Source organism: Callorhinchus milii, unplaced genomic scaffold (assembly GCF_018977255.1).
Source record: "Callorhinchus milii isolate IMCB2004 unplaced genomic scaffold, IMCB_Cmil_1.0 Scaffold7, whole genome shotgun sequence".
NCBI lineage: Eukaryota > Metazoa > Chordata > Chondrichthyes > Chimaeriformes > Callorhinchidae > Callorhinchus > Callorhinchus milii.
Genome location: NW_024704748.1, coordinates 17,640,715 through 17,655,520, shown reverse-complemented (window position 1 = coordinate 17,655,520; position 14,806 = coordinate 17,640,715). Strand labels below are relative to the sequence as shown.

At 36.3% G+C, this 14,806-nt stretch overlaps 1 protein-coding gene across 1 annotated transcript; it reads right to left on the bottom strand.

Annotated features, from left to right (window-relative positions):
- Positions 1–1,151: 1,151 nt before the first annotated feature.
- Positions 1,152–14,144, bottom strand: tmem26b (transmembrane protein 26b). Its single transcript, XM_007897146.2, has 6 exons — positions 13,828–14,144; positions 8,949–9,078; positions 4,827–4,895; positions 4,316–4,512; positions 4,147–4,223; positions 1,152–2,987 (listed from the first exon to the last, which is right to left on the bottom strand). Exons 1-6 carry the CDS (start codon positions 14,016–14,018, stop codon positions 2,650–2,652), a joined length of 1,002 nt encoding a protein of 333 aa, XP_007895337.1. The 5' UTR covers positions 14,019–14,144; the 3' UTR covers positions 1,152–2,649.
- Positions 14,145–14,806: the final 662 nt, after the last annotated feature.

The window sequence follows — 14,806 nt, the reverse complement described above, 5'->3', positions numbered from 1 at the left end:
AGCATTTCTTCAATATATGAATTAAAAGATTCTACATTAGTTCCCTCTACTATGTTCATCCTGAAATATAATTCAGATGCTGCAAGATACGCTTCACATTCTTCCTCGTAACTACTGTCAAATCATATATTCTCTTTTGCTTTTATGTTTTGGATGTACTGCATTAGGGAGAGCCTGGAATTCGAACAGTAATCAATCAATTCCGCCTCAGTGCAGTAAATGTGGACCAGTCTTCACTATAGCTCGTGTACTGTAAAGCTTTTCTGCCTGCTGGGCAGCATTTATGTTTTTCCATCAGCTCATCTTTTGTAGGTTGCTAGTGGGAACTTTCACAGTGCAGGCAAGAATTGGGAGTTGTGCCAAACTGGCCTTCTCATGTGTGGAAATTTCCTCAAAGTACTGCTGATCTCAGCCCCAGTGGCAATGCCAAAATACCGGGAGTCTCTTAAGTACCTAGAAATCACTATGAGGAGATTGAGAGCGACAGACAACCCACGAGGATGCTATTAACTACAATCAAATCTGGAAACAAAACCATTACTTAATGCTTTTACGTATAGTGTTTTCTCTGTTATTGTACTGTTAATTGCTTATCCAATATTTCCTTGGATCTGCTGTAACCAATGAATATTAAAGGATAAAATGAGGTCCTATATAAAAAAACAATGAACCATTTAGGATTAAAGCTAATTAGGAGTGCTTCAATGTGGATGGACAATCTAAGATTCAGAAATATTTCTTAAGATAAGTACACAATGACCAAAGAAAGAATCTCTTGCGTGAACGTTTTATCATTCCTCAACCTATTGATTATCTAAAACTGGAGGATCCCCGACAACATTTCAATTAAATTCGGGTTAGAACGGCTCTTTTTGTACTGATCTTTTACCTGACAAAACTGTTTCCCCTATCGGTTATTAACTCTTTATTTGTCCTGGCCACAGAAATTATTGGGTCACTTCATATATTGGGGTATAAAAAGGAAATAGTATTTCTTTTAGACATACCCCCACATTTTCCCTCATATAAATGCGAGTTGTTGTTGTTTGTATAAGCCTGAATTAGTTCAGTTGAAGCTATGTTGATCCATGCATAGTTAAATTGAAATAGATTTTTATTTGGATAAATCAAATACTGTATAATTTGAATTGATTATTTTTATTTCTTCGCAGGTGTATAAATGGGGACTAGATTTGTTGGCTTGTATAATTACACAATATTCTGCACATTTATACAACAGTTTTAACACACTTTGTCAAACAGTTTAAAAAAACATGGTTTTACAACCTTATATATTAACTTGTGATACAGAAAAAACATGAACTTTGTAACTATGAACCGGTTTAGTTAAGATTTTGTTCCTTCCATTTTTATATTTCTATTTTAGAATGTAGTGTCAGAAGTCTCTCCGAGTTTTACTTCTGGCTATGACGTATTCACTACTCTGTGTTTAGTGTATTGCTTGTTCGGTTGAAGAGACACTCTGTTTTTCAAACATTAAACTGATAAATACAAATGGCACTGGAATGAATGGATATGAAAAAAAACAAAGGACTTTATTTTGTGAAACAGAAAAGCTGCATACATAAAAGACAAAAGGCCCACATTCTCCTAGCAACTCCCAATAAAAGTTGCTCCCTACAAATGCAACAATACTAGCGTTAACCCTTTCCATGCAAGTTACGTGCTATTTTTTGTTTGTCTGGACCTAATGTGTGTAAAAGTATTTGTATAAAAGATTAGGAAAAAAGCATGTGCAACTTTAAAATAGCTTGGGTCCCATTTTACATGACACAATGCAGCTAATACAAATTTACTATCTATTTGTGCTACACATAGACGCTTCCATTCAATATTTATGTCACTTTGCACAAAGGCACAAATTGGTTATGCACTTTATATGTGGCTGTGGTTTGTATTGCATTCAGATATCAAAGCCTTTTTTCCCCAGTGCCAGGTAAGATAATGGGCCATTCCTTTCCAAACTTATTTTTTTTCTGAATGACTATTTGAACTTTACAAGGTTCTTGCCAATATGAGGTTGTGACAAAGTTGGAATGATAAACCGGCATGTGTAGTAATTCAAGTGTTGATTCTGCTTGCACTGCAGTGTAAGCTTTAACTTTTTCCTGAGAGCATGAATCCCTCTATTTTCTTCCGAATCCTCCTTGTGGCTCCTTGTTTTATAATATTCAAAGGTGCCACCATAAAATTACTGCTGTGCAAGAATGCAGTTTGGAAAAAAACATGAAGTATAATACTTTTTGACTGAGCAACAAATTACTTAATACAACTGAAAATAACATTAAATGTGTTTTTTTTGTAATCATTTCATCATTTATGAGCTGAGTCCCTGCCCCTGCATGAAGGGCACTTTTTAAATGCAAGTTGTTATTGTGGTTGTTCTTGTTGTATGTTGTTAGCAATCATTATAAAATGTCTACTTTTCTTGATTCCTAAACAAAATAATTCTAGCGAATCACAAGAATAACTCAAAAGAGGCACAAAGCTACCATTGTGTTAGAAGCAATCATTAATTGTTAATAGTATAAGGCGAAAAGACGATTATAATGTTATAAATGTTCATTTTGTCCCTGAAACACTCCCTCATTGGAATCCAAGTGCTTTTTTTTTCAGTATCCCAACTGTTCAGAGAAATTGCGTATCCTCAATGTCACATGGACAACAGTTTGTTTCACGCTGGCGATTTTGCTGTTGACTATTGAGTGATTCTCGAATGTCTAAGTATATGACTACCAAGCGATATACCTGCAGGATCAACACTAATGCATTCTTGACAGCAAAAAATGCGAGCATCTGGTTGATAACATGATGTTTCAGCATTAAATACAATCGGACAAAAAGGAAGGGCCCGTCTTGAATAAATATACTTATGCAAATATTCCACAGGTCTGCACTGTGTTTGCACAGCAGTAAGTTTCTCATCCTTTTTCCAGTTGGAGTTGCTTGGCATTCAATCTGTTGCACTGCAATATAGATGAGAAAAAATGTCAATTTACTCCTATCGATTTCAAAATTAACTCTTGTGTTAGTAATGATTGCATTTACAATATACTGAACAAGCAGGCATTAGCTTAGTGCTGTGGGATCTTGAAAGATATCTCTCACTCACATAATCATCCCAAAGTATCAGAACCCTCATCAGTTATGGTAGGGAAGAGCTACTATACATTATATTCAATGGTGGCCTGGTTTCCCAATGGGCTCAGGATTCTCAGGTTTCGGCATAAATTACCACAAGGTTTTATCGAGGCTTAAATAGAATTTACAAATTAGGCTGCATTGGGTTGTAAGTATCAGGAGCCATTCACGGAGGAGCTCGGGAACCATCCATGAGGGCATTCTGGAAATTTCCTGATTTCTCATATAGCGAGTCCGCACCTGATTACATTTCAATGATTCACTTTTTTCACTTGGTTCCTTGTTGTTATCTTTGTTGTATTTTGTTGGTCCTGTCCATGTCTGAGCTTTTCTAGGTTACAATTAGGTTCCTATCTCTTCATATTTTTTTTCCTTATGCTCTTCCTTTCATCTCCAGCTTTGCCCACATTTGACTTTTCATCTTGTTTTTTCCTACAGTACCATTCTAGGTTATCATCAGCAAGCTTTGTTCTGGCGCTGGTATTCTCTTTCAGTCTGTTTCACACAAGATATACTGTCAGCATTAAGGGTAGTTAGAAATGTCAGAAATACAGATGAATGATAATATTTAGTAAAAATAAAAATTAGAAAGCATTAAATGAGAGAATAATCTGAAACTAGTGACAATGGGCAACAGCTACTCTGTTTACTAAATTTAGCAGTCATTAATATACCTTAAGCTAATCATTATGCGTCAGTCTTGGCTCAGAGTTATTAATAAATATTCTGGAAATGTATTTTATATGATCTGTTTTTAATAACTGATCAAAGAGCTAATAATGTGATGTATGGTGCTTTTAAAAAGTTGCAAAGAATTCTGAGAGAGTTGTTCAAGCAAATTGACATGGCAATACATTAAACAGCAAATTTAACCAGGGGACAAGAAGTCGTATTTCCAAAAATTAAAACCATGCATTACTACAGTGCCCTCAAATACTTGCAAAAAAAATCTAAACCGGATAAGAAAAGTATATTAAAACTTACCTACAACATCCAAGGGAAATTGTAACATACTCCATGTCCACACAGCCATGATTAGAAATACCAGGTCAGAATTGCACCTGAAATCATCATTACATTTCATGTGTCAATGATGATGCAATATATGTGGCCGTAATGACACTGATTGTTTTTTGTCTAATATACAACTTACCTGACACCCTTCTCTGCCAGCGTTTCACTGCTAAACTCCAAGATATCAGCTGCAATTCCCACAAACATCAGGAGAAGCTGTGAGAGTTGGTCTCGGGTGATGCCGGCTCCCATGGGAAGAAGCCATTTTCCTAGTATAAGCAGAATCAAAAGAGCCTGGTGAAGAGCTAATGTCCAATCATCGATGTTCTTGAAGGCCTGGTTCAAGTAAAGAATTATTTAAAATAAAAAAAATCATAAGATTACATAATTTACACTCAACACATTCACAAGCAAAACACACCATGCAATACTTTTAACATAGTATTTATACAGAGTTTTGAGAACACGTATATTCTTTTGAATCTACACATTGGTCTTTATTATTGAAGGTGTGTAATGATTCACCAGGATATCTTTTCTGGGTTTGTGAAATTATGTTATAAATGTTATGAAGGAAGCAACATTAATTACTGTCTAGGTGCAGCTCTGTGTTTCTGTGCAAAGGTAAAAATACAAATAATTTGTTTTACCACATCTAGTGGACTACTCAGATCTTCTGACTGTTGAGCAGCTGGATCATCATTTGGTGAGGAAACCTCCTGGAAAATTGATATTCAAACAATAAGCATTCAGGACACGAGCACCCTGAGGAGGATATATGTTGGAATTTCCATGAAACACACAATGGAGATAATATTTGCAGTATGCTTAACATGTTCATTGTGCAAATTAAGACAGAATAGTTTAAGGAACATTGCAATTTTTACCCCATTATCTCTAAAATACTAAGTGTTGTATATTGTTTTTTGGTTTTGCTTGGGTTACATCAACAGACAATCTAATGTCCCAGGTATTGGCTATGCTGTGAGGGACACCTTTAGTTGCTGTGGGTACTGGAAACAGCCACGTTTGCACACCAATGGACCTTAACTCAGAGGCCACCCTATATAAAGGCCATTTTGTCCCAGTTCTTTGAGAAGTTATTGAAGACAGGATTGACTGTTTATAGATTAGTTTTGATCAACACATACAGAACTTTAACATGCTAAAAACTAGCCGAAGCAGACTGAGAGTTCCATTCTTTGTCATCTCCGCATGGAAATTCCCATGTCTGGAATAGTGTGCACTCTCTCTCGGAGGAACACAGCCTGCATGCTTAAAACTTTCCAAACCAGAATGAGAGTTCTGTGCTTTGCCACCCACACATGGAAATTCCTGTGTCTGGAATGCAATGCACACTTTCTCCCCTGAAGCACCTGTCACAGGTTTTCAAGAACCAAGGCTTGGTGACCACAAGCCTTATAAGAGAGTGTGTGTTGAAGCACTGCTGGCATTTAACCAGCTAAAACAGCATAGCTTGCCATTGCACTTCTGGCAAGATTCCCGCTGCTTATCCAGTTAGGACCACTCTACCATTAGGGCTTTGGTTGCAGGGTTAACCAAACCTGAGTTAGAAAAATCTCTGGCCCCAATGACCTGTCTCGCCTCCAAGTCCTGCTGATGAGTCAGACTATCAAGTCTGTCATCAGCAGTGCCTTGGAGTACAGTACTGTGGATCTGCCTGGCACAGGAACCAAACTACTGAGATCACCACAGACTTGATTCTATCATCCCATTGCGAAACAATTCATCTTGGAGCCAGTTTAGCTCCAAGGGGATCACTCTTACTTCCTCCCCAAGGAAAATAAAACATTTAATGAAAATTGTCCAGTTGAACTTATTAGGACTTGCCAATGTCATTAAGGAAAAAAAATTAAGAAAAAAATTGCAGCTGAGGAAATCCATTGAAAATGATTGTCTAACCCAGGCCAGGCAAGGACATGAAAGAGTGAGGTGACCAATTTAGAGGACAAAATGAGATTTATAAGCAGAAACAACATCATATTTGTGATGAAGAGTATAAATACTGTAGGCCATTGCAATTCATATGCAAGAGAAAGCGACATCCAGGAACGTCCAGAAATAGCAAAGGCTCACAAGTTACAGGAGGTCTAATCCCCAGGAGAGATTGTGATATAATAAAACCTTCCAGTCAGAAAAAAGGGCAGTGCCTGAGCAGGAAGACTGTGATAGAGCAGCGCTACATGCTCCACAAAGATCTGAAGAGACTTCTGACAATCAGCACTGCAAAAGTTATCATCTCTCCCAAATAAGGGAAACATGGCAGGTTCAGGCAACAGTCGTATAACTCAGTTCAGAAACAATGTAACATTGTGAACATTTAAAAAATATCCATCTAAGCTCATACAAACCATATATTTCATTTGAACAACTTAATGCTGCTTTTAAATAATTGTCCATATCTTATCCTATAAAGGAACAGACAGATTACTTTTTGAATATCTTACTTATATAATATTCTAATGTATTCAGGATCTAAGCAATTTTGAAGTCAATTATTTCATTCTGTGGGATCACCAGTGATAAATAATAATAATCCTTGCATTTGATACAGCGCTTTTCACGTCTTCTAGATGTCTCAAAGCACTTCACTGAATATACTGTAAAGTGAATTGACTGTATAATTGTGGGCAAAACCCAGCAGTCAATTGCACACAGCAATGTCCCACAAACAATCGTAGATCGAGTGACCAAATTATTATTGTATTTTTTGAAGGATTATTATCCCCGGAAAAGCGGTCCGCCAATCGACTAACAACTGGGTTCCTACTTGCTGTTAGATAAACAGAGCCATGTGGAGTAAGGAAACTGGCCCAACATTTTGCCCTGCTGAGAATCAAACCCAGGTCTCTCGCTTGCGAAGCCTTCGAGTGCTCTAACCACTGAGCTACAGGACTCCACAAAAGCTAAAAATTACACGTGGATCTACTGAATCAGCATTTTTAAATCTGGTTTCCACTGACCTGGCAAAGAATACCATACTACAGATGTTTTGTAGCAACGCACAACCTTGCCAAAATATCTGGATTAAATTTGTATATCAGATGAGTCACTGTTGAAACACAACAACTGCTGCCATAAAGTACTGATTGGGCTGAGCTGAGCAAAGGGAGGATTGGCAATGGTAAGCATGCAAGACATAGTGTGGTTTATGTTTACAGAGATGGCCGTCACTTGGACCTGAGCTTTGGGTGAGAGTGATAGGGGAGCTGGTAGTGCAACTCCAGGGAGCCAGCTCACACTTCTCTACTGCATACATAGCACTGAGTCAGTGTTACAATATAACTGCCCTCACAAGAATACATGAATCTGTGGAAACTAATGTGTGGTAAGAACCAGATGCAGAAAGTGGAGAAGTGGTGGTTCTTCAACCAAAAATGCCTAGAGACATCAGATTTAATAACTCAATTGCTTTTCAATTTTATAGATTATTGGTCCTGAAGCCACTTAACATTTAGGTAAACGCCCCCTCGCTACTTTGTATCCCATAGATATTTGTTCAACTTTTCATCTGTTAACATTTACTCTACATAGCCTACATACATTTTGTAGCCTGGCATATATAAATGTAATGCTGTGGAGAATGAGTTATGCTTCACCGACACAGAACATATTTACATTGACCTTAATTTAAGACCAGATGTTTAATTTGTGTTGCTTTACTTGAAGGATAATCTGTAATTACTTTTAGATTTAAAGCCCTGCCTAGTTCATACAGTATATTCTGTGAAGACAATGTAATGCTAACTTTGTTGCAGGGATAACGAGTATTTCAATTCTCTGCTTAACCAAGCACATGCCTTGTCTAAGGGAAAAATGTACTTAATTTTTGTCTTGGTAATATGGCTGCAGCTTGCTTTGAATAGAACTGAATATCAGAAGCTACGAGCATTAATACTTTTGCTTTTTCTAAAAATATTCCGTCTGAAGGAGTTTTCTCCAGGAGCCAAACATAATGTTTGTTTAGGATACAAGATGTTTTTTGTGCCAAAGCTTTAAAAACAGTTTCCTTCAAACTATGAGAAGGGAAGTACCTCAGACACTAATCTTAGTAATCTGTGAGTAGGAAAGGAATAAACAATTTTTATCATAAAATACTAATTATTTTTTCCTTAGGTCGCAGTAGATTGGAATTAAACAGATTGAGATTGTAAGATTTCAAACTCAACCATGGAATATTAGGCATTAAGTATGTTATAATTCAAGGGGACAATTTACAAAGAGTATAAGAATTGGAATCTCATTTGTTGTTTTAATTAACTTGTCCCAAGATACAACAATAAATCCATATATATAGATAATGAATTTATTGTATATTATATATATATATATATATATGTCAGCTTGGGTGCCCACAGCACTGTGAAGTATTTATCCTGGTGATCTGACCATCAAATTCTCAGATAGACAAAAATCGATCATTCAACTCATGTCTGTTTCTGGGGCATTGCTCTGTGAAAATTGACTGCTGTGTTTGCCTACACAGTCAAAGTGCTTTTCAACATGATAAAGTGCTTTATCAAATGCAAATATTATTATTGTAGTAGACAATGCTACGTTAGCTTGTAGTAGGTTAACTGCACCAAAGGAATGCATTGAGTAAATGCATGTAATATACAAACACAACTATGACTCATTTAAAAGACATGAAAGACAGGAAGCTTTCAGGCCAATGTAATGAGAGACAATATTTATTTTGAGGTTCTCTCTAATACTGCATCACATTCAGCAAATGAATGGAAAATACATACCAAGCACTTGTGGGAAGATTCATTCACTGGTGAACATTTATTTTTCTTTATCCATTGAAAGTGATTGACTTCAAGGATCCAGATTGAAGGAATTATATTGATTAGATAAAAAAAAATTGCTGGAGAAAACCTATTCAAACGAGAGTATAGATATGTTAGAGGACAGTGACACAATCCTAAACATTTCAGCATCTTTAGTTATCATTCATCTATATTTCATTCAGTGAAAATTTTACAACATTTTTGAACACCTGTGGTGGAAATTAATTTAGAAAATCAATTACAGAATTTATCAGGGCATTAATCACATATTTTCAAATCCTCTCAAATATGAAAAAGGAAATTACTCCTGATGAATTGTGAACTTTAAGTGATGCTAAAAGTTATGTGTTACTGTATTGAGCTGTATTCTAGGAAATCAAAAGCATAATATTTAGGATAAATTAACACAAAACTGTCTGTCAGAATCCCCTGTCTTTAAACATGTAGATTCTTACTGAGCTGTGGTAAAAAGCTCATCTCTTCTCATTGAAATTAACCTCGTACAATTGGACAAATTCATAGCACAAACATATTTTGATTTGGTAATGAGATGGTCTGAGCTCTTAAAAGTTTAGGACTGAGAATATCCGAATATATGTTTTCACTTCATGCAGTTAGGGTGTAATTAGGTTTAAGTAACATAGCTGGGTCTGCATTATTCACCATAAGTCTATTCAGAGTTTAATCAGACCTAAGTGTCATCTTCTACATTTAGGTTGTGCAGTACTCTGTGTGAAAAGTGTAAACCAGTGTTCCTAAGCCAAAAGCCTTCTGAAGTTTCCAACTTGCCTGTGTCCAGTTACAATTATAACAATTTATCACAAACAAACCAAAGTAAGTAGAGACTTATCTAGCTTTCTGGGCCATAATATTTTGGCAACAGTCAATTTTGTGTTATATTATAATAACAGAAGCTTATAATTGATTTGTTATGACAAAAAAGATTCAAACTTACCAGCTAACCAAGAACAAGTTCTCAAAACTGAAGGTGGCAGGTTCAAGTACCAGCCAGCCTTTAGAGCCCATTGTTTTTCCTGAATGGCCTATCAAAAACACTTTTGTACAGTATTTTACAATGCTAGGTTTCAAGATGAGGATCTTTGATGTCCTCTATAATGGTGTACAATTCTATATTATATCCAAGCGACAGTTGTGGTTTTACAAATCTGCTAGTCATTAAGTGTAGTAACTTGATAATGTGTGTTTATATTCTGAAAATTCCACCATTAGCCATAAAAATTACTATGATAATAATAATCCTTGCATTTGATAGTGTGTTTGTAATGTTGAAACATTTACATTCACAGTAAATTGCTATCAGGTGTAGTGACTATTTGTTAGCAAACAAAGTTAATCAATTTGCCCACAGCAAGATTCCAGAATTAGCCATGAAGTGAATGATCAATTCATCTGGAAGATTGCTGGCTGGACACAGGGAGACTTTTCCTTCTAGTTTTGAATAGAACTATATCAATTTACAGCACAGAAGAAGGCCATTTGGCCTTTTGTGTCTGTGTTAGCTCTTTTAAGAGTAATATTTTCAATCCCATGTGCCTTCTGGACTCTGCAGCACCTTGGGACGTCCTCCCAATTTGAAAGGTGCTAATATAAATGTAAATGTGTATTGTATTGTAATTTCCCAGACCCCTGTAGTTTACTACTCTATCTAGTTCCCTTTTGAAAGCTAAAATGGATTCTGCCTCAACCAGTGCTCCAGTAGAGCATTACACAGTGTCTTTAACATCCATGTAAACAAACAAAAGAGATCTTAATTTATCATCTCATCCAAAAGATCTCTGAAAATGTTGCACTCACCCAGAACTGCACTGCAGCATCTGCCTAAACTGTCAGCTCACAGTGGTGTGGTTGTGACAAGGGAAATGGACTCACAACCCATTAAGGGAGGAATGCTACTAATTGAGCCAGGCTGATAGGTAAACTAAGTGGGAAAGATAATATAATTCCTTCAAAGCAATCCTCAACTGAACTCAGAATGCACATCAAATGTGAATTTAAGTATTTAAGTTCAGGTGAGACTTGGAGTCAGTGAAGAGAACAGCAGTAATGAGCTATATGAGTAGGAAGTGAGAGCACTCGAAAGTTAAAAGTCATAAAAGGTACTACCGAGCCATCAGGAGTATTGCAACACAGTGAATTATCTGGACATTACAAAGGCACAATGAATGAGAAGCTCAGAGTCACAGTGCCAGCTGGTCCATAAACCATGGAAGTCACTCAACAATAATAACTGAGATACACAAACTCACAGAAGTGCCATCTGATGTCTATCAAGAGGTAAATGCCCTAAGGTCTGAGAGTTATAAGGATATGATATTTAAAATGAATGAAACACTAGGTTTTAACTGTAGGTTAACTTTAACTGTAACCTAAAGTGACTGTTATGAAAACTACATAATTATCTCTTTGTCTCTTAGAAGGAAAAACAAAGGGAGAATTATGTTGATTCCTCTATAGTACTTTAGTGGTTAAAATGCAGATGAATGCCTAGCAGACGTCACTGCATGTGAACAACAAATCGTATTTAAAGGGATAAGGTGCGCAATTCTCTAAAAAAGTTAGAACTTGAACAGCAGAATGTCTTGTTCTGTCGCTATCTCAGCTTGTAAGTGTTTTGTAGGGTACACTATCAATTTATTCCATTGGTTTTCAATGACTCATTTCATGTTTTGGATCTAGCACTAGCAGTCACATGAAGGACTCCATTGATAAGATAGAACAGCAGGAAAGGGAGTGCTTGTCTAAGTGACTGGTTAGAATGTATGGATGCACAGTTAGAGTTGTGAACATTTAAGTAATAAATTGGAACTGTTCTTAACCATAGGTATGTATTATTGTTTAAATTAGTGAGCTTTTCCAGTATGATTTCACAAGCAAAGGCAAGAGTCATTAATCCCCAGCTGGTGTAAATGGTTTGCTCTGCTTAATAGACATCTGGCTGTGACAATCTTACTCCAAAATATAACAGAGACACAAATTGTGTTTTTAGCACTTCCCAATGTGAAGTTCACTGTACGATATGTGCACCTGCATAATCAGAACTATAATGCTTACATAATCGATTTCTACAATCCATTCAATTTATTCTAAGATTAAATTCTAGCACTTAAGATATTGTCCTTTACCTCTGGAGATGAGTTCTCTGTCTAGATCAGTAACTCATTCCTGAGGGAGGATTGCTCATAAAAGACTAACAAAAGTATCTAAATGTTGGCTATCTCTGTGTTGTACCATTAAAATGAAAAAAAAATACTTCAGGTCAGGAGGCGTTCCATCACAAAGGTATATAAACAATTGTGTTTTACACATTTCCTGCTTCTGGGCAGAACATAGGACCGTGTCTTTTCAGGATTTCCTCCTGACTTGTTGAAAATACTTTCTGTACTACTTAATAGAAAGATTCTGAATCAAGATTTGCAGTCACTTTAGTGAAAATATTTGGTCTAGCACACCTCCTAATTCACTATGATTCACTTATAAGCTGTTTGAAAATATTTCTCTCTGAAGCAAACCAGTAGTTAATAATAATGGTAACAATAATCATCTGATACAGCGCTTTATCACATTATCGAGATGTCTCAATGGATCTGTGTATTTTTGTGGGTGAAAACACAACTATTCAGATGCGATATATATCAATAATAATAATAAGATAAGTGCACTGTAAGCGATGCTTAAATGAGCATTACTTCACAACTAAGTTCCTAGAGGCCAACCTCAGTATAATAATCCTTGCATTTGTATTACAACAACATGGAAACAAGCTTAAAGAGCTTTGTGAGGGAAAGATTTCCGATAAAATTATTTTTTGTACTAATGGTATAAAACAGATAAACAACTGTTAGGTACTTCGGTCTTAACAGTTAAATAAATAGCTTAGAGTAACTTCACTCAACTTAAAGTCATTTCTTAAGATGATATCAATCAAATATTGAATTAGCTTTGTTGATAACTTGACATGGGGGGCTAATGTGTAATATCCGTAAACCAAATCTAATCCTTATATTAGTCACCTGCCCACAGAGTGGTATAATTAGGAAATGCTACATTAAAAGTTCTCTCTTGCTTCAAAAGTGTCAATAGTAGGGATTCAAAAAAGACCCAATAAAGGTCTACTAGGCATTGCCTAAAGACAACACTTTTCACCTACCTTCTGCTCCATAGTGCCAAATTAGATTTTGATTTAGCAATCTATTTTACTGTTAGAACCATGAGCTTTAACCTTTACATTTAAAAAAGTGGAGTTTCATTAAAAACATTCTGAAAGAAACATTAATTTGTAGCCACTTGACATTCCTCCTTCACTAATTAAATTAACTTTCTCAAACAATTTCAGTAGGTTTGTAAGCCATGAATTGCGTTTGTTTAAACCAACGTTGACTCCACAGAACTTGTGTTCTTTAGATGAGCTTAATAGCACCACCTACATTCCTCTCAAGGATTCCCCTTCTAAAGATGCTGGGAAAATGTGTCCATATAATTTCCATACTCCTGTTACTCACATCTGTTAACCTACAGTATTCACCTAGTATTCTCCTCTTGATTCCAATGTGTATCCCATTTGACCCTGTTATCCTGTACACATTCTTACATACTTTTATTTAGCAATTGCAATGATTCATAAAATCTAAGACTCAACTAAAAGCCTGTTTCTTTTATCCAATTCAAAACCTGCTTCTTTCACAGAAAAGGTACCTGTAAAATTCATCAGAGACTCAATCTAATTATAGCTACACATTGTATTGAAAACGAGCTTCAGAATTTCAACAGATTAAAACAACTGTTCACATTAAATCATTTAACTGATAGCGACCCTTACCCTTTGTAATCTTTCCCTTTTCGGATCTTTAGAGTCACTATCATCTCGATACAGATCAGCAAAATCAGCAGAGTTAGAAGCCAGTAGTTCTGATTCTCTTTCACTGTAGTCACTCTCCAGACCGCCAATAAAGTATGTAAAATAAAAACAAGTCGAGGAATAATAGCACTCAGGAATATTAGCAAAGCCATTTTCTCCCAGAGCGCCCTGTTGTGTGACTCTGTTCAGTCTGAGTGTGTCTCAGTCTCAGTGAGCCAGGGGAAATTTTATCTTCAGCCAAAGCAGCTGGAGTGTGGACACAGGCAACTCCCTGCTCCTCCCCCAGACTCCACAGGCCCAGAAATAACAGCAAAGTTGCCACAAATCGCTTCACATTGTGTGATGGAGTGAAAAGGAAAAGTTAACAGCTGCATGATTGCACATTTTACATTGACTTCACAAAGCAAACTCGACAGAATTTGGGTTAAAAAAAAATCTTTATTTTAAAACCGAAAGAATGATCTTATTGAGACCTAACTTGCCCTAACAGATTAAAGCATTTACATTTTACCACAGGAATTTACCACAGGATGAGTACAGCTTCCGAATCTTTTGGTATAACCTGCCCATGCAATGCAATTCATTACGATTAAAGTTCAGAATATGAGAAACTCTTCAATTTCAAATGATGCCTCACTGTTAACTCGATTTTGCTTATTCCAGTAAAATGTTTTGAAAATGCATACTTGCAGCTGTAACTGAGAGATTTCGTGGAAAACTGTACTCTCTAGTTCTCCAAGCTGTCTTACTCATATGCCTCTTGAACTTTATTGGGAATGTTTATCGTGCTCCAGGGCATTGGTGAGGGAAATTGCAATATGCTTTAATTTCCAATCTTGAGAAGCAGCACTGATTGAAGAAGTAAAACAGAACAAGATCATGAGATCAGTTTTCTCTCATTGTCCAGAGTGTCCCACGCTTTGGCTCGGTGCCAAATTGG

Bases quoted from the DNA above. Each gene is read 5' to 3' on its own strand.
- tmem26b (XM_007897146.2), bottom strand. From the start codon at position 14,018: ATGGCTTTGCTAATATTCCTGAGTGCTATTATTCCTCGACTTGTTTTT. The intron at 4,224-4,315 runs GTAAGTTGTATA...TGATGATTTCAG, and splicing joins CTGGCAGAGAAGGGTGTCAG to GTGCAATTCTGACCTGGTAT. The intron at 2,988-4,146 runs GTAAGTTTTAAT...TCTATATTGCAG, and splicing joins ATTTCCCTTGGATGTTGTAG to TGCAACAGATTGAATGCCAA.